Raw genomic sequence first — 27288 nt, 5'->3', positions numbered from 1 at the left:
CGAAAATGTTGCATTTGTCTATATGTGAGGTTCAGCTAGACAGAGCAGGGCAAAAATGAGCACAAGTTAAAGGGTTGGGCAAAACCGAGTAGGACTAAGGGGCTGTTTGGTTTCCAGCCACAAATTGCCACACTTTGCCACACCTCACCTTAGACAAATTTGACCAAGTTAGGTGGGTCTTTGGTTCTAGCCACACTTAAGGCAAGAATTTTTTATTTATGAGAAATGAACCCCGCATGTCGTAGACACAAAAAGTGTGGCAAGATTCCCTTAGGCAAGCCAAAGAGTGGCTAACAATTTGAGCAACTCAAGTTAGGCAAGTGTAGCAAAAAGCAATGTGACAACATAAGGCAAACATAGTCACAATCCAAACAACCCCTAAGTAACGGAGGGCATGAAAATAAAAAATGACTTGAAAAAAGTTTGAATCCCAACATGCACAGAAAAAAAAGCAGCGTGGGAAATTATCTACTCCCTCCGATCCAAACTGAAACCACGACCCTTATTTTGGATCCGAGGGTAACCGAAAGTAAGAGCACGCGTCATTTTATTTTCCTTGTTCTTCTTCCTTCCCGTGTCACAGACCACAAGTAAAAAAGAACAGGTCATGTCATTTTTCCTTGGATGGTCCAAGAACCGAAGCGCTTGCTCGATCTTCACGGAGGGCAGGTTTCTGGAAGCCACACGAAAAACATGGCGCGGTCACACGGCGGCCGGCGTACCGTTGCTAATTTCTTCAAACACGCCAAACACCAAAGCCGAGCCACCTGGCGCCAAAAGCTGAAAGATTCTACGTACCACCCAACAAGGCCGCGTCAAAAGGTGAACATAGTTGTTGATAGCCCGCGTTTTCTTTTCAAGGGTAGGAAAATTCAGCTCACCAACGCTAACTAAACCACTACCCCCGACCGATCGTGTCTTCTTCCTGCTCGCCGCCACCTTCTCCATCAATCAACTCCAAACCACTCCACCTATAAATCAATCAGGGATCGATCACGAGAACAACAGGCACAAACCCAAGGCAACCACCACCTACAGAGAGCAGCTATCCTCCTGTTCAAGGAAGAAAGAGGAGCGAGAAATGGCGGCGAGGGCGGTGACCATGCTGGCGCTCGTCGTCGCGGCGGCGGTCCTGGCCGGCGGCGCGTCGGCGCAGTCGCCCACGAGCGGGTGCACGCAGACGCTCATCGGCATGTCGCCCTGCCTCAACTACATCACGGGCAACGAGACGGCGCCGTCCAAGTCGTGCTGCTCGCAGCTCGCCTCCGTGGTAAGCTCCAAGCCGGAGTGCCTCTGCGTCGCGCTCAACGCCGACCCCGCCGCGCTCGGGCTCGGCACCGTCAACAAGACCCGCGCCCTCGGCCTCCCCGACCAGTGCGGCGTCAAGACGCCTCCGCTCAGCAACTGCGCCTCTGCCCCTACCACGTCGCCGTCCTCCGGCGCGCCGGCGGGACAGACGCCAACATCCTCCGGAGCAGGTACGTAATAATTAATTCGATAAATAAATAAATAAATAATCCATGCTGCTTGGTGAAAGTTCATGATGCGTCTGAATTACGGTACTGACCGACGAATTTTGGATGCACGTGCAGGGTCCAAGTCGACGCCGACGGCGGACGTGGGGAGCGGCGGCGCGTCGCTCCAGAGCTCGGCCGGCATCGTCGCCAGCTTCATCGTGGCCGCGGTCTACGCCGTGTCCACCCTGTGATCTGATATGATTGGCGGCGACGCGGCCTCTTCTTCTTGTCAGTCAGTCGGTAGCGATTCCATTTGAGATTATGTATACTGGGGTTCTGGGATCGAATTGGCGCGCATACATGTGATGTGTGGATGTGATCCATGGCCGATTCCATTTGTTGTACTTGTACCGTGAGCTTATCTACTTGATTCATTGTTGCCTTCGGAATAAACATTGCTACAATTAGACCTTAACTAGTAGGATTATAAAAAAAAAAATGGAGTGACGATTCTGGAAGAAGCTAAGGAGAGGGGCGATTCTAGGAGAATCATCGAAAAAAACTGGCCCTAAGTACTATAGTAGAAAAAAAATTATTTCATTTTTGCAAAAGGCTTACCAGAATGATGCACGGTCTTGTTGAGTTGTGTGTGCATCACTCATTTGATGTGTGTTCAACGAATACAGAGGCTGCGGCTAACACCTTATTTTCGGACAAAAATTGCCGGGCCACGTTTGAACATGTGTATTTCGAGTAAAATCATTCGATAACTCTGTTGAAAATTCTGATATTCTTTTCCATCACCCATGTAGTAATAAAACTGGTCAGAAGAATAAAATAAATACTCCCTCCGTCTCATAATATAAAAGCATTTTTGACACTAATGTAATGTCAAAATCGTTCTTATAGTATGGGAGTAGATGTTTGGAATGTTTAACCAAAGTAAACACTGAAACAAATTAAAATCAAAGAAAACTAAGAAGAAGGAAAAAAGAACCAGAAATAAAGTAAAAAACAAAAAGGAAACCAAAAACACAAGAAAAACAACCGAAACCAATGTAAAACTGTTAAAAGTAGTCAAAACAATTTCGCGGAACTAAGCCGGCCAAAAATGCCGCCCTGTAGGCGAGACTCAAGATGGCAACAGGGTCCCAAAACCCGCGTCCCCGCGGGTTTTTACCCTATTAGGGGATGGGGATGGACGTCTTTTCATCCCCGCGGGGCTGTTGTTGTGCACATTATACAACCCGACACGTTTCATGGGTTTGCATCCGTTTCGGTAGTCTCCGAACCCGAAACCCGGCAAAATACATTTTTTTACTGAAATATGCTCTTGTTTGTTGCTGAAATATGTTTATCTTCGTTGTTGAAATGGGCTATAGTTGTGCTGAAATAGGCTTCTTTTAGCTGGTGTTATTCCTGAGTATTGTGCTGAAATTTGCAGTTGTTTTGCTGCTGAAATGTACTATGTTGCTGGTGAAATGATATCATTGTTGCTACTATTTATCTTACGTTTGCTGCCTCCGAAATATACTATGTATGTTGTTTAAATCTGCTAAAATACACTCTATATAGCTGTTGAACCATCTACTATTGTTTTTTGTTGAAATTTGCTCTAGTTATGCTGCTGAAATGTGCTTGTTTTGCTATTCAAATGTTATTCTTTGTCGCCACTATGTTTGTTTAAATATTTTTATTTTCTCGTGGGTTCCCCGAAACCCGATGGGTTTAGGGGACGGGCGAAAAACTAGCCCCGCACACGGTGATGAGGACGGGGACGGGTTTGCGATTTTTTCGTGGGGATGGGTTTGAGAAGGCAAAACCCGATGGGTTTCGTCCCCGTTGCCATCTGGAGGCGAGACGTAATATGTCTTGGTACAAGCGACATGAGACCTCCTCCCCAGCACCCAAAACGCAAGGGAGGTTAACATACGATCACGCAACACCCCCCCCCCCCCCCGGGGGGGCCCCGAGTGGTCGGCCCACAGAAGGAGGCGAATGCTTGATCGAGACACTGATTTTTCCGGTTTGCTGCTCGCAGTTCACCTGTCCTTGTTGACTGGTCAGCCGTTGACCGGTTGACCATCGACCTTTCAAGAAAAAAATATTTTCCAAATAAATCAGGAAATAAAAAACACGAATTCAAAAAAAATCATGGTTCAAAAAAAGTTCATGAGTTCAAATAAGTCCGTGGATTAGAAACAAGTTCACGGGCCCAAAAAAAAGTTCACGGATTCAAAGAAATTTATTGAATTTGAAAAAAGTTCACGGCCTCGAAAAGGTTCACGAGTTCAAAAGAAGTTCATGGAATTAGAAATACGTCGACGGGTCCAAAAAAGTTCGCAGGATTCAAAAAGAGTTCACGGATTTAAAAAATTATGTATTTTTTTACAAATTTCAAAAGACGTTCATGCATTTGAAAAAAGGTGAAAAAGATTCACGTGTTCTGCGGACATGAAAAAAGATTCACGATTTTGAGGGAAAAAATTTCACAAATTTTGAAAACAAACGTTCTTGGATTACAAAAAAGTTCACATATTTTATGAATTATTTTGAAAATTTTACGGTTTTAAGGAAAAAGACATTCACAAAAAATACGAATTTGAGAAAAAGTACATGAATTTTAAAAAAGTTTCAGATTTCAAAAATGTTCACACATTAAAAAATAAAAAAAGAATAAATTTTAAAAATAATAGAATATAAAAAAGAAAAAAGAAAAGAAAAAATGATTAAAACCCATCCAGAAAGCCAAAAAAGAAAACCAGTCAGAACCTTCTAGAAGCTTCAAACTAGTTTCGGGAAGCTTCTAGAAGGTTCTTATGGGTTTCTAGAAGCTTCACAAAACCGGTTGGGTCTCTTCCTAAAAAAGGTCATTGCCCCATTTTCAGGTACGAAGTGTGTCCGGTCGAGAAAGGAAAAAAAAGGAAATGGATCGAGCCCAGGTGGGTTTGCTTTTTGTGGTGGCATAGATTTGTTCGCGGTGTGCTTCTTCGAAATGAAGAAAAATCATGATCTTTTTGCCCTTTTTTTCTTCCATAGAAGCACAAATTTGCTTCTCATTGAGGCACATATTTGATTTCTTGAGAAACATACTTGTGTGTCTCGGAAAAGAAAAAAATATGTTTTTTTTGCTTCTCGAAAAGAAAAAAATGTTTGTTTTTTCTTGCTTTCATGAGAAGCACATATTTGCTTCTTGTGGAGACACTGATTTGCTTCTGCAAGAAGCACAGTTATGTTCTCGAAAAGAGAAAAAAATGCATTTTTCTTCTTCTGTGAGAAGCATGGATTTGCTTCGCATGGAAGCACAGATTGCTTCCGCGACAGCTGTTCTTCTTGGAATGGAAAAAAAGTAAAAAAAAAAAACGGTACATCAGGCTTTAGGTTTTTCTCTACCGTTTTTCCTGGGGTTTTTTTGTGAAAGAAAGTTCGTCAAAACATATTAATATAAGATCTAGTTTCAAAGATCTCGACATGAGAAATACAACGATGAAAACGTTTTAGGATTTAGACACGTTGTTCAAGAGATAAAACGTTTTGAATAAACGAATCTAAGAAAAAAATAAAAAAATCTTAAGTTATGACAAATGATGCACATGCAATGCGCCACTTGTCAGCACCTGGGAATGTGAGAGTGATTTTTGCAAGGGGTACCTCTTAACTAATGATTTTTTTCCGGACATATAGCACCTAGCTCGTGCCCAAACAAAGCCACATGGGCCGAGCTACCCCGACTATAAAAGGGTTCGGCCACGGGGATCGGCCCGGCATGCCGGTTATAAAGGTCGGCCCGACACCATTCCAAGCCCATATTGCTTTTCGGCCTGGCCGTTTCGGTCTTACAAATTAAGGGGAAAATGCATTAAAAACTGGAAAATCAAGAAAAAATACAGAAAAACGTGCCACTTAAGTACTAGAGTTTTCTATTTAATTTTTGCAAAAAGCTTAAGTACTAGTATAATGGTGCACGGTCTTGTTGAGTTGATGACTACTTACATTCAGAAGAATGTTGACATGAATCTGATATAGACAAGATATGCCTGTGCCTCGCAGTACGTGCAGGCGTAAATTACAGCGAATTGGGTGAACTCTACCAAGTGGCACTTCTACTACATCCGAATTTACCATCTAAGATGATCGTCAGCCGATTTGGGGGCTTCTCCACACGTCAGCTTACTCCCTCGACGAAACCGGAGCACTGGTAGCCATCCGGTGTTGATCTTCACACATGAACACTTTCGACAGCAGGTGCTGGGCAAGGTACCGCCCTTCCGGCTCCTCCAGATAAACCTTGTCCTTCAGATAATTCTGTAGATTGCTGATAGCCTCTGCCTGAACCTTCATGCCTTGTTCTTTCAAAGCTGGTATGAAGCGCCGGGATATTACATCTAGGATCTTCATGAACTGCGAACCATATTTCTTGTGAAGCGCGAAACCGGCCATCTAGAAAGGGCGCGGTCCTGGTTAGCTACACAGATGGTCAGACACAAAGCACAAAGGCTCCTGATGATGATGCAGGTTTCTACCTTGAGGAAAGCATGAAGGGCGAAAGCTGTGGCTGTGATGGCTGGGAGCGTATTGAGGAACATCACGAGCCATTTCCATCCCTCGGCTAAGCCATGTGGATGCCGCACGCCCTTGATTTCTGTCTGTAGACAAAGTTAAGAGGTCATATTTCTCTTCTGTTGCAGAAGTAACAGTTTGGTTGAAACAGAAGTCTAATAATGTGATGGCGTAACATGGTACGCAATAATTTGTCAAGGTTCATCTTATGTTGTCACTGAACAAACCATGGCAAAACGTAACTTGGGTTTTACCAAACTGGTTATATCTAGTCAAGGACTGAACACACCTGAATCATGGCAGCATACAGTTTGACGTATGCAACAACATTTACCAAATACGACTCAGTGCTCTGAGATTTTTCAACTTCTTCCTGGTAGCCAATAAGCCTGTAGTAATCCGAGTTTCGTGCTTGTGCCTAAACAATTGCAGAATCATGAGATAATCCAAATACATGGGCCAAAATAATACAGAATAGTACAGATTTTCGAACCATAAAATCAGGTGCATCTATACCAATATAAAAAGACCCAAAGAGGCAGATCCAATTAATCTCGGCCATCAAATCATGTCAATCCAACGACCTAGACTGCTTCAATGTCGAGCGCTCAACACGTTTAGGGTGCAGTTAATTCCATGCCAAATATAGTGCTAATCACATAATAACACGCAAATAATATCCTACTTAATATCCGCTTGCACTTAATATACTTCTAAATTAACGTGCATTGCACGTACACATTGACTAGTTCACAGTCAAAAAACTGTACGTCAAACTGTTTTTGGCCCGTTGCCAGTTGACGTGGCAGTGTCCACCGTTCGCCTCTGCGCTGGCTCTGGTTCAGCCGCACGGACAACACCAGAGCATGGGCAGGCCTAGACTTGCAGTTCACCGCCGAGGAGCGCGCATTATTTTTCGCCTCGACCACCATGTAGGTTGGGAATGCCATGCAGGTCCTCTTCTGGGAAGATCGGTGGATTGGTGGGCGCTCCATCCACGAGATCACACCACTCCTGTACGCATGCATCCCCGAGCGCTGCCGCAAGTTCAGGACCGTTGCCGAAGGGCTCCAGGCCAACCAATAGGCGCAGGACATCCATGGCACGGTTGGCATCCATGAAATCGGGCAATACCAGCAGCTTTGGCACATGATCGACTGCGCGACTCTCTCTTCCGAGCCAGACTGCCTCACCTGGAAATGGAGCGCGAGCGGCACCTACTCTGCCAAATCAGCGTGCATCGCCACATTCAATGGCTCCATCACTTGCGACACATGGAAGCTCACCTGGAAGAACTGGCGCAGCCGTGCATCCGATTCTTTCACTAGCTCGCCCACCTGGACCGATGCTGGACTGCGGACCCCCTTGCCCACTGCGGCCTGCAGCACCCCGCGCGATGCCCCCTCTGTGACCAGGCACCTGAGACCGTGCACCACCTTCTCCTAGCCTGCCCCTTCGCCCGGCTGATCTGGCACGAAGCACTGCGCTGGCTCAGGATCCCCTGCACCCCACACGACAATGAGACTTTGCTCAACGACTGGTGGCAATCGGCGCGGCAGCTCGCCCCAAAGCCCATGCGCAAGGGCCTCGCCTCCATGACCCTCCTCATCTCCTGGATGATCTGGAAACACCGCTACGACTGCGTCTTCAACCAAGGACGCCCATCGGTGAACGACCTGCTCACGAAGATCAAGGATGACGCTGCCTGTGGGCTAGCGCTGGTGCATTAGGGCTTAGATCCATCACCCCCCAAGCGTGGGATGTCCACTGATTCGCTCACGCGCATTGTAACTGACTCCTAGGAGGATTGTAACCCAAACTCTCTTTTCAATGAAATGAAACGCAAGCTCTCTTGCGTTTTCTTGAGAAAAAAACTGAGTATTGAAATGGTGTATCTTTTGGCCACATACTCTAAACACCTAAACATACCGATTTCTTATTATTATTTGCAGCACCTCAAATGTAAGCAAGAAGATAAGAAAACACAACAATGCTGATAAGTTCAGTAATACGCAGACTTACATTTAAAGCATGCAGGTGCTTTGGAACTGTGTACATGCAAACTTTGTGGAACTCGGCTAGGAGATAATCCATAGCATCTGGTACCTGAGCATACACATGTGCCACATGACAAAAAAAAATTGTCTGATTTTTCTTGTAGTTCTTACAAAAATGTGTTAAAATATGAGTTAAGCATGGAATATGGAACTGATTGATTATCATCATACTAGCGCTGCAGCAAAGATTGCACGCGTCTGAACCCATAGAAATAGGAAACGCCACATCTTCATGGCAATACGAGGATGCAAAACTGCATTTCAAACAGACAGAGTGACAGCATATGTTTATGTCAGGACATCTACAGTGGCCCTGTGTTTATCAGCACGAGGTGGCACTTCTATATCTGAGCTACTCACGGAGACCATTTAAATTTAGCATAAATTAAACAAAAATATGTTTTTGTCAGACATCAGTTCCCCGGAATTCAAGCTGATATGTCATGTAAGCAAACTATATTTTCACTGCGACTAATTTAAGTAATCACAATTTCACAGTAAGTCCTGGTCAACAAGACTGCAGGATGTGCACTTGTGTCTTCCAGGATGTCAAAGATATGTTATGTGTACCAGAGAAAGTTAACAGAATTCTCAACTTTATTAACTACTCCCTGGTCACAAAATAAGTGTCTCAACTTTAGTATAACTTGACACTTATTTTGGGACGGAGGGAGTATATAGTAATTTTAGCTGTTACATATTGAATTAACACCAACAAATTACAAATTGTAGGGATCAATTTACTCAGTAGTACCTAATGCGTAATAACACTATAAAAAACATAAAAACATACCTGATTAGTGACTAGTAACATTACATAGCCACAAGCAAAGGCTAACGGTCCAAAGGTTTTGTCCTTTGTATTTCGACTCTTGACTATTGAAATCATCTGCAAAGCAATATCACATAAATTTTTAAGTGTACAATATTAAGTAGAAGTTCAATATGTATGAAAATGTATCAAATAAAGATTTTTCCTTTTGAGGGAATGTATTAAGTAGAAGTTCAATATGTGAGAAAATGAATAACAGTGCATAGGAATCTAAAATCTAGTAGAAGGCCAGAAAAAATCTTAATCAGGAATGCCAGAGCACCCTTAAGATCATATTAGCAATTAGATAGCAAGCATTCTTGGTAGTAAAAATATCTTTTAAATTTAAACTAAATGAATGTCATTAACTCATTATCCTCACTTGCTCTGTTACTCGTATAAATATGTAGGCCTATACTATTCAAAATGCTCTTTATTTCTCACGTGTGTCATAAGCGATACCACAGAGCATGTAATAATACTAGAAGATACATTGTTGAGTTAACGGAATTCATCCCCATTCATAACTCCGTGTTTCCTACACAAAATTTGCACGATTGTGGTCTGCCTTTTTTGCGAATAATTCACGATTGTGGTTTCAAATACACAATTTTGTAAAGTAGAAAAATGCATACAATTTCATCAGTAGTTAAGGCACCATCATTACAGCATAAGTAGGGTAGCAGGGGAGGGGGGAGAGAAATTAGGTAAACACAAGTTTACTAATTGATTGCTTGATCATAGATGTATACGCATCCCTGACTATATAGGGAAGCTTGCTTAGTTGTCAAGGAACCTAATTCAAAGGATACTAATCTGTAACCCTAACCTTGCCAATATATATTTTCTATTAAAATAATCTGGCCATGCACATAACATATGCAGTTAACTGCATGATTCAAAGAAGAAGAAGAAAGCGCCATTTCAGGCTAGAAAATTTGAGAATTTATCCATGAGATATTGAAAAGTTAATTATGTGAAAATAGAAGAGCATAGTTGTCACATATAAAGCAGGTGGTTTCTGAAATGAGACTGTTTGGTTTTCTTATTTTGTGCAATTTTTCTTGAGATTTTCATATTCAAATGATTGAAGCATAGGTACTAATATGCAATTAAGGGGCTGAAGCAGATAATAAGCCTAGAAAACCTGTACTGATACGTTCAGGATTACCAGCCAGCAACCCACTATTTTCCAAACCCTGCACAGCATGGTAGCATTCTGGGATGGGGGTGATCTGAAATATAACAGATGAAGTACCGCTATATCTTTCCTAAGATTCTTTTTTATCTATAGTGTGCACATCAGCTAATGTTCCACCTGGGAGGAATAGCTACATAGTTTAAGGACTAAAACGGATGTCAGTATGCTTTGTCTTTACATAAAAAAGGGGTAGATTTCCACAATTACTAGTTCCGATCATACATGGGTGCTTAACTCTGTTCAGAACAAAAAATAGCAGCCACGAGAAAACACACCATGTCACCATCTAGACCCTTGATCTAGACTGTAAATACAACAAATCAAGTAGTAATACCATGTTTCTCCCCAAAATAAAAGGCACCACCACCATCGCACCAGCTAAAGTACATACGAGAAAAACAGGAGTTGCTAATGATCGTGTTTAATAAAGAAGGTGTAAAAGATTCGATTTACGTTTGTAACTCTCTATACTTGTTAACTTATATAGAACTAATCCTGTCAATAGCCATGCAATGCATGATCATGCTATAGGCCCCTGGATTTGTTTGATATGCCAGACATATATCATGATGTTCTTCTAAAAAGAAAATGGAGCAGATAAAAGTAACTACCTTGTCTGCAAATAAACGACAAGCAATTGGATGAGGACAATCTTGTCCATCTAAAGCTTCAATAAGCTCACTAGCCCTGGCTCTGCAAGGAACAATTGAGTAAGGATTCAAGGTAAATAAGAGCTCAGATGAAATATTGACCTAAACAACTGGTATGGACAAAAAGGTAACTAACTAGTATTTGTGTTTATCGTGCATAACCAATTGAGAAAAAGAAGATAAGTGAACAATAAATCAGTACTAACAAGCTTGTAGGTGTGCTCCAAAAATTGACGGCAACAGATGCTTAGAAGCATGCATCCACAACTTGAGTAATTGGTGCAAACAAATGGACCATGCAGGATAAACATGAACTTAAATTACTACTAGAGCAATGCTATTCTTACATAATACTTCTACAAAAATCTTACGCACTAGAACAATCCGATGGCTGTTATTCTCAAATTCAGCTCCAGGTTGTTATTACCTCCTCACAGTACATAATTTGTAAAAGTACTACTTAAGAATAGGATTTATTTGATTACTAGGTCAGTCTGGTGGCATGTCGATTGCATCATGGTTCCTTATGTAGTCATACAAAACAGCTTCTGCTGGTTGAATCAAATGTATTTGTTCAGCTTATAGTACACCTTCCTTCTTTACTGAACCTACGGATGTGTAACCTGTTTTCTATTTCCCAAACCATATGGAATCACTACAATAGAGATAATCTTTCAAATGAAGAGAACAAGATTCAGTCACTCAATTTTCTATAGATAGCAATCCTCTCACTTTTGGCGAGAGCACTGAATCACTTCTGTTGTGGCATTTATTTAACAATTGTGATGATTTTATACAGGAGGGAGTTCCAAGGTTTTTGAGTCGCCGACTAATCGCCAAGTCGTTGGAGCGAGGTTGGCTTGCGCAGGCGACTTGGCTAGAGGAGCGGGTCGCGCGGCTGGTAGGCTAGTCGATGATTAGTCGGGCGACTAGGACCTCAAAGCAGGGCGGCTTGCTTCAGCAAGGCCAAGGGAGGGAAGACTGGGAAGGTGAGGAGGCCAGAGTCTGAGGCGGGGGAGGAGGAGACGAAGCTGGAGAGTGCGCCGCCTGTAGGAGGAGAAGCACGGAAGAGACAAAGGAGAAAAGCACATGGGAAAGCAGATGCATGGTCCAGATTAGAGCATATGGACGGTTTGGATTTTATTTGGAAGCTAGGGTTACATAATGGGCCTATTGGGCCAGCTCTCTAGCACGAAACAGAGGAGGAGCAAGATGCATGCTCCCATCCCACATCAGAATCGCCGCCTCCATTGCTCCTACGAGCTGCTGCTGCCTTCTCCGAGCTGAAGTATCCTCCAAGCAGCTGCCTCCCCCCTCCTCCGCCTGCAACAGCACCTCTTCCCCCCCCCCCCCCCCCCCCCCCCCCCCCCCCCTCCCCCCCCCCCCCCTCCTCCTCTTAACACCTGGGGCGATTAATCACGACGAGTCGCAGACTAATCACAGTGAGCCACTAGTCGGAGGCATGGCGACTCGACTTGGCTAGGCGACTCAAAAACCTTGGGGAGTTCTACCACTTGATTTAACTAAAGTATATGAAATAACTAATTATCTGCTGCATTTGATATTTTCTGTCACCCAACAACAGAAATGAGTGTTTTTCTTGAAGAAACAAGTTCTTGCTAGTAGTCATTACTGAGCTAGAATGTAGCCAAAATAGCATTATGGCTTGCGTATTAGTCTGAGACAGCTCTTCCCACTATTTCAATCCAAAGTGATACGAAAATATTTGTGAAAGACTACACCTACTTCATTAGCTATAATGGCAAAAGGGTGCACGTAACACAAGATTATGAATCCACAATCTCTCCAGATTTATTTTAACACTTAGCAGCCTATGCACAATGATTAGGGTGAGGGAACTATATGCAACAACAGCAGAGCGCTGGAAATAACTTTAACCTTGATGCCTTATGGCATATATTATGGTTGTCATTTCTTAAGAAAGATACGGCATCGATGTGGATGGTTCTTCAACTTTGCAATGGCCCTTACCAAATTAGCTCAAAGTTACCACAATAGTAGCTTTCTTGTATTTTACAGGAACTTATATGAACTGAGCTCTAGGATTTACAAAGTATTATAACGTTAGTTGTATACTCACTTGACACTGTCAGTAGTTGGCGTAAGTTTACCAATAGACTTTCCAATTTGTCGGCCATATTGGCTATACTCCTGCACAATATAACATGGTATCGGTCAAATACAGCCATACAGTTAAACAGCATGCTACATACAAATCAGGGGCTAAAATTTGGCGGTAGAATCGAAATTGGGAAAGAGTTAACAGATATGAATTATCATATCAACGATTTGCAGAAAGTTGTTCAAAAATGCAATTGAAGACAGAGATCTTTCAAAGAAAAGTAAGACCTTGCTTAGGTAAATATTTGAAGACACTTGATCATGTAATGCGCGCCTCCGCAATTCCGCTTCTAATGCGATACTATCAGCAAAAACTTTGATTCCTGGTATTAATAAGACAATTAATTAATTTACCGCCACCCCTATAAATCAAGCTACAACAGATAAAATGTTAGTTTTTTTTTCTTGAACAAGCGAGAACACCTCAGCCCAAGTTTATATTAAAAACAGGAGCGGTAACAATTTAGTACCTCCGTCTCAAAATATAAGATGTTTTTTAAGGCTAGTTTAGCCTACAAGAACGTCTTATATTTCAAGACGGAGGTAGTAGTTGGGAACCAACGACTCGTATAGATAGGAATAGCAATTCTTGATACAAAAATGAAATTGTTGATGAACAATGAAGGTGAAATAATGTGTGCTTAAAGTGCACAGTATGTGTTTCATGCAAGCACTGCACAATCCTTGCCATGGTTCCTAGAATCCAATGCACAGAATTTAAAGAGTAAATAATGCCTGCAGTACAACAATTTGGCTTGCGGGAGCACTTTAGACTCCAACATCTCACAAAATGCTCATCTGGCAGCCTGGACTTGGCTTGAGGGAGCGCACACGACACGCCGTACCACTATCACTTCCTTCCTTGAATATGTTAATCAATTGGATACAGGGAAGCGATTATGAGGTTTCCAAAGTCCCAGGGGGGCTGCAAAACATATGAAGGCCGGGAGCCGCGTGGGCTCATCACGCCCACCGCACGTGAGACTATGCCCGCGCACTTTCCACGTGGGAAGGCCACGTCGGTAGTAATACAGCGTCATGGCATCGTTTGGACCGTAAGTGCCCCCACAAGCCAAGTCTAGGGTACTGAACGAGCATTTTGCAAGCTATTGTACTGCTCCCGTCACTTCCTCGAAATTTAACAATACAAGCTGGCCCATTGGCAATTTCTGAAGAATATAAGAAATAGCTTCTGCAAAAATGTATATCTCCACCCAGGTTGCAAAATAATTTTAAAAACGCATGGATGTTATTGAACATGGTAGTATATGTATACTTGCAAAATTTGGTGAAAATATGACTCCATCCACAAAACACACAACAAACAAAATTTGCATCTTCGGAAAGCATACTAACTACTCAGCCTTGTACTAGTTTGTTAATTTTGTATCAGATTGCAAGTGTACATGCATGTCCGGATTAACATTCATGAAAAAAATCAACTTATTTTGCAACTTTTTGAAATGGACGAACGGGAGAGACATTGGGTGCGATTTGATCCGGTTTGAGAAAATCCGCTTTAATAACTTGTGCCAGCACTCTTTAAGTACAGAAAACGACATAAAATTGTCGAGTTTAGAGAATGTGCAAACAAGCATTTGCACAGCTTTTCATTAAGAGGATGAAAAACATAGGTACAGGAGTTTAGAGGTAGCTTTAAAGTATCGCAAGTCAGTTCTATAGAAGTCAAACACACCTGGTAATTCTGATTTGACTCCAATGCTGTTCACCATTGTTGCATGAGAAACACTGTTCTGAGAAATTTGGCTAGATGTAGAAACTGTCTCTACCCTCAATATAGCAGCTCCCTCGTATGCTGCTTTCTGTGCTTCAGCTGCTAATTTTCCAGCTGCCTTCTGCCGGGCCTGCATTTATTGTTCATGAACTTCCAGGTTAAGTGCACAAGCATTTAACTGACTAGCAGTGAAATGAACAAAAAATGTTTCCTGAAATAACAATTGCTAGTACAAAAAATCTGAGAAAAAAATAGAATAAGAAATGGGAAGGAAGTAACAACCAACAAAATATTAGATGCAACAAAACCTGATGAAACTCAACAGTCTACTTTGATCGATACAAAACAACACACCAAATGTTACAGAAATGGATTAAGGCCCCAAATACCACAAATTGTATAGAAACAGATTAAATGAGCAACAAATTCGAGCAAACAAACCTCTGCTTCTTTTCTAGTCCTTTCCTGATTTACTTTTTCTTCCTTCATAGATTGCTCCCTTTTAGCTTCTTCAACAGCTGCATCATCTCTTATTCTACGTTCCACAATCTGGGATTTCTGTCCATGATCCCTTTGTACCATAGACAAGTGTTTATCGAGTACTTCTGCACTACAAGAAGCAATAAGGTAACATGATACTGAGTATAACAAAATAGTATTATAGGCTAAAAGTTTTATGAAATTGTGCAACATATATCATGTGAATCAGAAGATAATCTACCCACAAACTCTACCAAACAACATTTCTGAAAAAAATGGAACTCTGAAGAATGAATTGTATGTTGGGCTTTAAATGGTACAGTTGTCAGATATTGTAATGACAATGCTTAGAACTACAAAATTAATAAGCAATTAATCATATAACAGATATAACAGAATGTACTCTTAAAACAAGCAGGCAAATGGAATTTTGAAGGAGACACTTGTTACAAAAAAGATATTATCATTATCAAAGCCCCAATAGAAGATCCCTTAGGATGCTAAGATGGATATATGGTACCAAAGCGGACAGATCACACAACCAAATATTTGTTTTCAACATTTAACCAAACTCCGCACTTACAAGCATACTAGCATAGAGTATATTGATAAAGTATATGCATGCCACAGCTAAACCAGTAAGCAAGAAAAGACAAACTCATTACAAATTAGTGCAGTTCGCATTTGAATGCTGAAACCTAAAACTTCAATTATTATTTTACTCCTAAGTAGTAAACTTCAACAAATTATGATCAGGGATGTTGTATATGGTGGAAGAATCACTAAACATAGTACTCCCTCCGTCCCGAATTACTTGTCGCAGAAATGAATAAAAATGGATGTATCTGGAACTAAAATATGTCTAGATACATCCATTTCTGCGACAAGTAATTCCGGATGGAGGGAGTATTAGACTAATAGAGTAGCAGCAGACTGGCATTAGCCATCAGTCATCCGATCAATCTAACAGAGATGTGTCTAGTGGTTGTGCATAAGAGGTTGCCAGTGTCTGAGAGGCAGTGCAACACAACCATTCACCCCAGCCGCCATACCCATCAAGAGAGCCACGGGTATGTCTCTCCAGCGACACAACAGTTATTATGAATTAATGTTGGACTAGTATGAGAACTCTCTTTGTATCCTTAAGTGATCCAGTGAAATATAAATTTCTCTGAAATTTCTAAAAGTATCGCAGTATAGTTTTAGAAGCATTACAAATAAATAAGTGAGTACATACATTTTTCTCTGGAACTGGACATCCAGCCTTCTATCTATCTCTTTTCGTGATTCTGCATATTTCTGAAGTCGGGCAAATGCAGAAATTGTTCTCTGGATTTCATTTTGATGGCATAGCTCCAATGAAGATAGCTTACTTCTTACTTCCTCCTGAAGATCAAACATCATGAGTGAAGAAAACAAACAACTAACAGTACTCCGTATCAATTAAGGCTGTATACATTGTGGCCAAAGCAAGCCAATGACACCATTAAATAATTAAATTCAATAAATTGCATGATGAATATTGTTTGATCCACAAAGGAAATTGTCATCGCAGATATACATGTCTAGTACAATGATTTTTTGTACTTTCTGTCCTATTATCACATTAAACATGTTGTAGCTTAAGAAACGGCAGTATTGTTAGAATCCTGGAGAAATCCATACTCCACAAATCAGCTATAAATCCAAGATGGAAAAAAATTACACAAAAGAAAAGCCGATAAGTGTATGGAGAATAAATGAGTGCCGGGATGCAATAATAAGAAATTTGGTTCTTTGGGGCCCCCATTATTTCGCTTCATGGGTCGTAATATTCATTGTGCAAAAAAATTGTGTATTTGAAAATTTCAACATCAAGTTGTCAACTAACGAAAGCAACCTTCTTTTCTTTTAGTATCATATATGCAAATTATGTTCAAAATCTCGAGGTGTGTTCTATCAATATCAGTATGGCATGTCCAGTAAGCATAAAATCAACCAGTAAGCTCCATCTAGATATTGAAACCATAAGCCAGACAAGAAGATGGTGCGCAATATCCACATGCCCGGAGCACTTAAAAGGCCGTTGTAATGCACAATCCTTTACAGGAAAAGACAGTGAGCGTGGTATAACTAATAGTCTAGTAGTTACTCTAAATTGCAATGGGTGCAAATGGCAAAAATTAATGGTTTATTACTGATACATCAAAGGAAAATCATTAGACCATCACTAGCATACTGTGCTTATTAAAGAGGAACAGCAAAGTAGTACACACTTGAATTTTCAGATGATGCTCAAGTTCCAGCTCAAGCAGAATGCTCTTCTCTAGGCTCCTTTTCTCCATCAGGTGATATGGTGCACTGCTGCAATCTACTTCATCTCCAGAATCTTCAAATCCACTAGGAATAAATAATTGGTATAACTTAGCATCAGTATGTAGTTAATGAACTGTGATGTGTCCCCGCAAAAAATAAACGAAATCTGATGTGCTTATTTTTTAAGCTATTGCAAAAAACAAATCATGAAAAGTTCATTGCTCTTCTTTATACATAAAATTAAATTGTAGATAGATTGGGTTGACTGATGATTATCCTCTCACATTTCATCTTATGTGTTCCGCAACGAAAAGCTATTAACTGATTGAAAGATAAGCGGGTAGCCAAACACTCAATTTCCAAAGGCAGTCAAAGCGGTGAAGGTATCATAATCCAATCCACCTTGATGTCAAACGGAGCCTTAAGAAAATTGACATGCCTAAACTCATAAAGCAGACTTCTACAGTTCTGCAGAGAAACGGGAATGCAATAGGCACAGTTAATGCCTTCATGGTTCATCATCCTTTGCAAATTGTCCCTAGGACCAAAGGCTATCTTTCTTACAATCATACAGGCTGCCACTCAAAATTCCCAATGTCTTCCTCTTCCGTTGAGGTATCGCTTAAATTGTCAGATGACAGCTGATATTGACAAACTACAACGTGTTAATTTCATATAAGAAAAATGCAACTGACTGCAGGAACCAAATTGCAGTACCAAACTCTCACCCGGATTCGAGATCATTGCATGAGAACCTCGCCCCGGTGGTCACAAGAGCTCCGGCATCCTCATCGGTGTTGTCGTCTTGCTCTTCCGAGCCGTCTTCCTCCTCGACCCGCATCACAAAGGCCTTGTCCCTCATGTCGCCACCGCTAGCCCTAACAATAAATAAGCAAAAACAAAAAACAAGTACAGTCAAATGCATCCGCAAATCAACCAAGCATAAACTGCGAGAGTGACGCGAGATACCACTCCGGCGGCTGCTTGAGGGGCGTGGGCGGCGGGTGGCGTCGGTGAGGGCGTCGCCGAGCGTCCAGTTCGGGTGGGGGTCGAGCGCCCTGGGGTACCGCAGCTCCAGGCCCGCGAATGCCCTGCAAGGAGGGGCGGCGGGGAGGGGGGTCAGTCCCGAGGAACACCAGGAGCTACCTGGGTCGACGCCGCCACCGCTGCCGTCGCCCTAGGTCCGGCCCGCCGCCGCCGCCTACACGGTCGACCTTTTTTTTTGAGCAACCGCGCTCTGTGACCTGTGTCCCGCCTCCCGCGTCGGTGTGTTCTTTTGTCGGCCCGTTTCGCGTCGGGCTTTTGTGGTTTTGGGAGTAATGTTTATACGGGCCTCTATTTTGGTTATGTGGGCTGCGTTTTCTTTTTTTCTCATGCAAAACGAAATGAGAGCGCGTGTAACACATGATCAATTTAGAAAAAAAAAATTTATTGACACAACAACAATGTGTGTTGTCATGAAAATTTGAATCAAAATTCAAAACAATGCTCAAGATACAAAAATGACAATTTTGACGTCAATGTGCTAATGGGCCAAAACTGAAGCCCAACTTGTGTTATGTACTATTCAGTGTCAAATTTGTTATTTTTGTATCTCGAGCAATGTTTCGAATATTGATTTAAATTTTTGTGACAACGTACATTGATGTTGTGTCAATGCGCTCATTTTGTTTTGGATTTTTTTCAAACATTTTTAAATGTGCCACGGACGACCGGTGCACCGGTAGCACAAATAGTCCGGGTGCACCAGATACATCGTCTTCACATAAAACTCTCAAAAAATGTCTTCACGTAAAATTCATGATCATATATATGTATAATTAATTACAAAAATGCTTTTAAAACAACAGCTAAACAAACATTATCTAGTATTTATTCTTTGACGACGATTCTCTTTAGAAGGTCCATCTATTGATCTGTCTATAAAGCTTTGTTCTATGGATGGGATAATATTTAGAGCTTCAATCCCTTCATACTTTATTAAAATAATAAAATATGAACCAAAAATCATCCTACATATATTTGGATCGAATGGAGAGAATAACAACCTATATGTGCATTATATAATGTTGTTATAAAAAATCATGTGCAGCGTGTATACATGTGAGCATGGTGTAAATACTCGCCCTGGGTATTGGAAAATGTAGGCCCATCGTGCCATGAGTGCATGAAATTAAAATCCAAATAACCTGACAGAAGACTGCATGTATGGAATTTTACATTGCGTGTTGAATGAATCAATTAAGAATGTAATGCATTGACAAGATTCATACCCGTATGAGTTTGTCAGAACAACAGGAACTTTGCAACCCCAAATAGAGATGTCATCCTTCAATTCTGGGTTTGCAATTTAGAGTGCAAGGTTTAGACCCATATAGAGATGTCATCCTTCAATTCTGGGTTTGCAATTTAGAGTGCAAGGTTTAGACCCATATAGAGATGTCATCCTTCAATTCAGGGTTTGCAATTTAGAGTGCAAGGTTTAGATTGTTGACCATAGTTTTAAGTATATTATTCTCAAAAGTATGTATTGGAAGCGGGTCCAAAATAGAGACAACTTTTTATTTTGATCCAAGATGAACAATAGAAATAGCCCAAGAATATTCCGAGACAATAAAATCTGCAATGGTGCATACATTTAGAAATACATCAATCATTAAGACCAAATGAACCACTCTTAGCAACGAAGAATTCAAATCTGACCATATCACATCCTGAGATATGGTACTCATTGCAGTCAAACCAACTATCAAACAATTGTGCTAGCATAACAACGTTTTCGTATCGTCACGACGACTTGGGTCTCGTGCATAGTGGGACATTGACTAAAATAATAATAGAAAATATAGTAGAACGATGCAAAACGTAATATGTGATTATAGTAACTTACAGAGAATTTTAGATCCATGTAGTGATCTGGAAATGTCTCTCACAAACTGAATGGCGTGGCATGCTAGTATCTACACAACTATATTAAAACAATCAACATCAATGTATCACTAGTAGAAAAAAGGGTTAGATGTGAAGCACATTAGTGCTTGTTTGAATTTGAGCCGGCACTAATGTGATCATTAATGCCGGTTCCAACGGCTAGGCGGGCGGACATCATTAGTACCGGTTCGTGGGCAACCTTTAGTACCGGTTCATGCTACGAACCGGTACTAATGAGGCCAGTGCGGCTGTGGTCAGGCTGGGGCCCCCACGAAGACCTTTAGTACCGGTTCATGGCATGAACCGGTACTAGAGTTTCTTAGTAAGCTGATTTTTAGTCCCACCTCGCCAAGAGAGAGGCAGTATGAGCGGTTTATAAGCCGTGAGTGCAGAGAAAATGACGAAGAGGCGCAATGCTCACCTGCACATTGCTTAGCTTCAAGCCTTTCAGAATAGCATAGATTGCACTGAGCTATGTGCAGTGCAGTCTACACTATTCCGAAAGGCTTGAAGCAAATTAACCAGCATTGCACCTCTTTTATTTTTAATAACTTATTTGAATTTCGGACTTCTTTTGTGTTCAGTATGCAGCATTCAAAGCGACATCATCAATTTCCAACATGTTCTGACATCATTTGCTGTTTTTCAGTCATTTACCTAATTGTTTAGAGAGCTAAATGACCGTGAAATTGAAAATCACTATAAAATGATCTGTGAAAATGTTGAAACTTGGCATGGTATCATCATTTCACCCGCATAGCATGTGTGAAAGAGTAGAGAGGGTCACGACAAAAACTGGACGCACTTCGTGCACAACCTAGACAATCTCTTTCGGAATATCAGGGTTTCGGACGAGAACTCATTTGTTACACGGGCACTTCAATGTTTTTTAAACTTATTTGAACTCCGGACTTCTTTTGTGTTCAGTATGTAGCATTCAAAGCGACGTCATCAATTTCCAACATGTTCTGACATCATTTGCTGTTTTTCAGTCATTTATCTAATTGTTTAGAGAGCTAAATGATCGTGAAATTGAAAATCGCTACAAAATGAACTGTGAAAATGTTGAAACTTGCCATGGTATCATCATTTCACCCGCATAGCATGTGCGAAAGAGTAGAGAGGGTCACGGCAAAAACTGGACGCACTTCATGTACAAACTGGACAATCTTTTTCTTTGGAGTATCAGGGTTTCGGACGAGAACTCATCTGTTACACCGCCACTTTGTTTTTTTTAACTTATTATAACTCCAGACTTTTTGTGCATTCAGTATGCACCATTCAAAGCCACACAATCAACTTTCAATCATCAACTTGGCATGGTATATAAAAATAAATGAATACAAGAAAATAAAAAAAGCAGAAAAGAAAAAATAGCAGAAAAGAAAAAAACTATATAAAAAACTACTCAGAAATAATTAGAAAAAAATAAATATAGCAGACAAGAAAAAAATACTCAGAAATAAATAGAAGAAAAAATAAAGCAGAAAAGAAAAAAAACTATATAAAAAAATTTGGGGCGCTGCCCTGTGGGCCTGCTAGACCACGGGCGTGCAATTTCAGGCCCACAAGGCCCAGCAGACTCACAGGGCAGCGCGCCGTAGTTAGGCCCAGAAGCCTGCTTTATAGAGGAGTTCGAAAGGGCAGTCGCGGCTGGGTTTATAAACCAGTGCGGCTGTCCTTCGCCCGACGAGGTGGGACTAAACTTTGTGCACCGCGGGTGGCAGCGCACCACCTTTAGTACCGGTTGGTGGCTCTAACCGGTACTAAAGGATGCTCTGTAGTACCGGTTGGAGCCATAAACCGGTACTAATGGCCTGCTCTTCCCGCCTCTTGGCCTGGCCAAAGTTGGTCATTATTACCGGTTGGTGGCTCTAACCGGTACTAAAGGCCTCTTCTATATATACATATAACGCCCTCGATGCGGCTATAGCTCCCACGTGTCGAGGCACGACTTAGAGACATAACCGCATTGAAAGCAATGTCGCAAGTTAGGAAATCATCACAAACATCCCATGTAATACATAATAAAGGGGAGAGACATAGTTGGCTTACACTCGCCACGTCACATCAGAGTACACAAATAACATCCATCATACAAATCACTCATGGCCCGACTACGGTGCCAAAATAGAAAAGACCCCCAACATGCGACAAGGCCCTGAATCGATAACCCCAACTAGGCACCACTACTGATCGTCGGGAAAGGAAACATAATAACGCTGAGAGTCCTCGTCGAACTCCCACTTGAGCTCGTACTCGTCACCTGGAGCGGAATCACCTGGACCTGCATCTGGAGTTGTAGTATCTGTGAGCCACGGGGACTCAGCAATCTCACACCCACGCGATCAAGACTATTTAAGCTTATAGGAAGGATAAGGCAAGTATGTGGAGCTGCAGCAAGCGACTAGCGTATATGGTGGCTAACTTATTCGCAAAGGAGAGCGAGAAGAGGAGGCAAAGCGCGAGCGAGAAACTAGAAGGAACAACCTGCGCAAGAATTACTCCAACACCGTGTCCACTTCCCGGACTCCGCCGAGAAGAGGCCATCACGGCAATACACGCAGTTGATTCATTTTAATTAATTAAGGTTTAAGTTATCTACAACCGGACATTAACAAATTCCCATCTGCCCATAACCGCGGGCACGGCTTTCGAAAGTTCAATCCCTGCAGGGGAGTCCCAACTTAGCCCATGACAAGCTCTCACGGTCAACGAAGGAAAAGACCTCCTCCCAAGACGTTCTGATCAGACTCGGTATCTCGGTAACTCAAGACACTTCGACAGGTTAAAACAAGACCAGCAACACCGCCCGAATGTGCCGACAAATCCCGATAGGAGCTGCACATATCTCTTTCTCAGGGCACACTCAGATGAGACTAGCTACGAGTAAAACCAACCCTCAAGTTTCCCCGAGGTGGCCCCGCAGGCAGCTCAGTTCGGACCAACACTCAGAGGGAGCACTGGCCCGGAGGGGTTAAAATAAGATGACCCTTGAGTCTACAGAACCCAAGGGAAAGAAAAGGCTAGGTGGCAAATGGTAAACCAAGGTTGGGCATTGCTGGAAAAGCTTTAATCAAGGCGAAATATCAAGGGGTTCTCATTATAACCCAACCGCGTAAGGAACGCAAAAATCCGGGAACATAACACCGATATGACGGAAACTAGGGCGGCAAGAGTGGAACAAAACACTAGGCGAGAGGCCGAGCCTTCCACCCTTTACCAAGTATATAGATGCATTAAAATAACATAGTAATATAGTGATATCCCAACAAGCAAATAAGTGTTCCAACAAGGAACGGCTCCAATCTTCACCTGCAACTAACAACGCTATAAGAGGGGCTGAGCAAAGCGGTAACATAGCCAATCAACGGTTTGCTAGGACAAGGGTAGGTTAGAGGTTCAATCATGAAATTGGGAGGCTGACAAGCAAATGGTAGGCATCGTAGCAGTGGCAAAGCAAAAGAGCGAGCAAACTAGCATAGCAAAGATAGTAGTGATTTCGAGGGTATGATCATCTTGCCTGCACAGTTGTCAAAGCTGACTGGATCCTCACAAGCAAACTCAACGGGCTCCTCGGTAGCGAACTCGTCTCCCGGATCTACCCAACAAGACAAACAAGCAACAAGGATACAATCAACCACGTGCAAGACCAAGCAATATGATGAAACGATGATATGCTATGCGGGATGCGATGCGGGATGCAAAATGCAAGATATGACAGGAAATGCATGAACCTGGCCTCAACTTGGAAAACCAAGTGTGCCAATGGATAGAGGGGATGAAATCTCTTGAAAACGATATGAAGATCATTGGAATCGAAGCTACGGTTTGGAAATGGCAAGCGTTTTAAGATATGACACCGGTCTGCGATTTACAGCAAGTAGGCATCTAAACGCAACGAAATGAACATGCTACAGCCACCAAACATGAAAACAAAATGCATGGCAGTGATGTACACAAGATGGTTAACAAAACTCTAGCACTGAGCCATAGGCAAATTCATCCATTAAGAGGTTCAAACAAGCATGGCAAAAACGCAAATGCAAAACAGATTCCAGACTTAGTGAAAATAACACTAGCCTGAAATTCCAGATCACGATGCTCTCTTTGGAGCAGCAAAACAACATGATAAATTACCTGAACATGACAAGTAAGAGCATGGCATGGAGCTACTCAACAAGCTTAACAAAACACCCAAAGTGACCTGGGGCCAAAAGGGTTCACAAGATACTCTACCGAGCTCACGAACATGGCTCGAACACAATCAGTTTTCAGACTTAGTGAAAACTGAGACATGCTGAAATTATAACTCACGAAGGCATGTAAACGAGCTCGATGCACTCACTACGGTGCAAGTCATGACAAGGAAAGCATATATCTAGAAATAAGACACAATATGCTAGCTACACATGGCAGGAACAAAGGCATAGCATGCATGGAACACTAACGGTAGCATCGGCAAAATCGCAAACAAGTTAACGATCTGCCCAGATTAACAACGAAGCAAAAGTTGAGCTCGATTGAGTCAACCTAGAGCACTCCACATATGCAAACAAAGACATGGATGGATAGAGCATAACATAAATATCAAAACTCCCTTACTGATCATCCTCAAAAGAGGCACGGATCACTAGGAAACAAGCTGGACATATAGCATCACGAACTAAAATATCCCAGACTTAGTGAAAATCACTAAGTCCCTGAAATCAGCAATCTCAGGTACCTCTCTTCGCAAGCTTGCACAAGACAACACACACATCCTAAAAATGCATGGGTGGCACCTCTGGAAAGAAGACAAAATGCTTAACAATTCATCCCAAAGGGGCACAGGCATATCATGCATGAATTAAACATGGCAAAAATGACAAAAGTGCATGATGAACTAACGGATCTGCAATTTAACTAACGAAGCCTCCTTCTAACAGCATTTTGGGCATCAAGACGACCTCAAATGCAAATTATGCAATGGAATGAAATGATATACACGTCGAGGCGAAGATTTTGATATATTATACGCCCAAAACGGAGCTACGGTTGCAAAGTTACGGGCAGCCAAAGAATGCATCATGAGCTAGGGTTTGGGGAAAAAGTCAACCGATGCCCAGATCCAGATCTGGATCGGCACGCTTCCCGAGGCGGCGCCGGAGTAACTGTAGCTCGCCGGAGAACGCGGGGTCGCCGGTCGGGGAGGATGAAGAAGAAGCCGGGGCGAGGCCGGGCGGCGCCGGAGGAGGGGGCGGCGACCGCGGGCGGCGGCTCCCGGGGCGGCGGCCGGTGCCGGGGAGCGGCCGGGCGGCGGGCGGCGAGGTCCGGCTCGGCGGCGGTGGCGGCCCGCGGCGGCGGCGCCCGCCTGAGCCGGGGAAGGCGGCGGCGCTGGAGGAGGCACAGGGGCGCGGGGCGCTCGGGCCGGGGGGGGCTCCCCGCGGGCCTGGCGGGCCCGGCGGCGGCGATGTGGGCGCGCGGGATTCGCTGCGCGGCGGGGCGGACAGCGTCCGGCGCGGGCGGACACATCCGGCCCGGCGCGGGGGAAGATGGATCTTTTTTTTTAGAAGGGGGACGGGGAGGAAGACGAGATCCGAAATGGGGGGTGTTTAAATAGGCATAAGTGGAGCTAGGAGAGTCCAAATGAGGTGCGGTTTTCGCCCACGTGATCGTGATCGAACGCTCAAGGACATGGAGCAGAGTTTGGAGGGTTTTGGGCCAAATTTGGGGGTGTTGGGCTGCAACACACACGAGGCCTTTTCGGTCCCTCGGTTAACCGTTGGAGTATCAAACGAAGTCCAAATGACCCGAAACTTGACAGGCGGTCTACCGGTAGTAAACCAAGGCCGCATGGCAAGTCTCGGTCCAATCCGGAAATGTTTAATCTCCACACACGAAAGAAAGCTCGAAATGGCCACCGGAGGAGATTGAAGCGTCGGAATGAAAAATGGACAACGGGGAAAACGCTCGAATGCATGAGATGACCACGTATGCAAATGCAATGCACGAGATGACATGATAAGGGATGCAAGAAAAACGAAAACAACACACGGAGGCAAAACCCGAACCCAAGAAATAAATATAACTTAACGCCGGAAACGGCAAGAGTTGGAGTACAAATTGGGAAAGTTACATCTGGGGCGTTACAACACTCCACCACTACGAAAAGATCTCGTCCCGAGATCTAGGACTGAAAGAACTCCGGGTACTCAGAACGGAGATGATCCTCGCGTTCCCAGGTAGCTTCACGGTCGGAATGGTGAGACCACTTGACTTTAAGAAATTTGATTGACTTGTTGCGAGTATTGCGTTCAGTCTCTTCAAGAATAGCAACTGGGTGCTCACGATAAGAAAGATCTTCTTGGAGCTCAATGTCCTCGAAGTTGATGGTGCGGTCAGGAGTCTTGAAGCACTTTCGAAGCTGAGAGACATGGAACACATCATGAACATTTGCAAAGTTTGAAGGAAGCTCGAGCTGATAGGCGAGGTCGCCTCTCTTGCTGACAATCTTGAAAGGTCCCACGTATCTAGGGGCAAGCTTCCCTTTGATACCGAAGCGACGAGTACCTTTCATAGGAGAGACGCGGAGGTAAACATGATCTCCGATCTCGAAGGCCAAATCACGGTGCTTACTATCATAGTAGCTCTTCTGGCGGGATTGGGCTGCTTTGAGGTTATCACGAATGACTTTGCACATTTCTTCTGCTTCTGTGATTAAGTCATTACCCAGCAGCTGACGTTCACCGGTTTCAGACCAGTTGAGAGGGGTACGACACTTCCTGCCATACAGAATTTCAAATGGGGCCTTGCCCGAACTTGCTTGAAAACTGTTGTTGTATGAGAATTCAGTATAAGGAAGGCAGTCCTCCCACTTCATGCCAAAGGAGATCACACAAGCCCTGAGCATATCTTCAAGAATCTGGTTGACACGCTCGACTTGACCGCTTGTTTGAGGATGGAAAGCAGTGCTAAAGCGGATGTTGG

General features: G+C 42.9%; 1 protein-coding gene and 1 pseudogene across 1 annotated transcript; one reads left to right on the top strand and one right to left on the bottom strand.

Annotated features, from left to right (window-relative positions):
* Positions 1-990: 990 nt before the first annotated feature.
* On the top strand, positions 991-1932 carry LOC125546502 (non-specific lipid transfer protein GPI-anchored 5-like). Its single transcript, XM_048710765.1, has 2 exons — positions 991-1478; positions 1593-1932. The coding sequence occupies exons 1-2, from the start codon at positions 1082-1084 to the stop codon at positions 1706-1708; spliced, it is 513 nt and encodes a 170-aa protein (XP_048566722.1). The 5' UTR covers positions 991-1081; the 3' UTR covers positions 1709-1932.
* A 3422-nt stretch (positions 1933-5354) lies between these two features.
* Positions 5355-20296, bottom strand: LOC125532649 (annotated as a pseudogene).
* Between the last annotated feature and the right edge of the window lie 6992 nt (positions 20297-27288).

This window comes from Triticum urartu, chromosome 1 (genome assembly GCF_003073215.2).
Source record: "Triticum urartu cultivar G1812 chromosome 1, Tu2.1, whole genome shotgun sequence".
NCBI classification, from domain to species: domain Eukaryota; kingdom Viridiplantae; phylum Streptophyta; class Magnoliopsida; order Poales; family Poaceae; genus Triticum; species Triticum urartu.
This window is presented reverse-complemented; position numbering and strand designations above follow the sequence as displayed.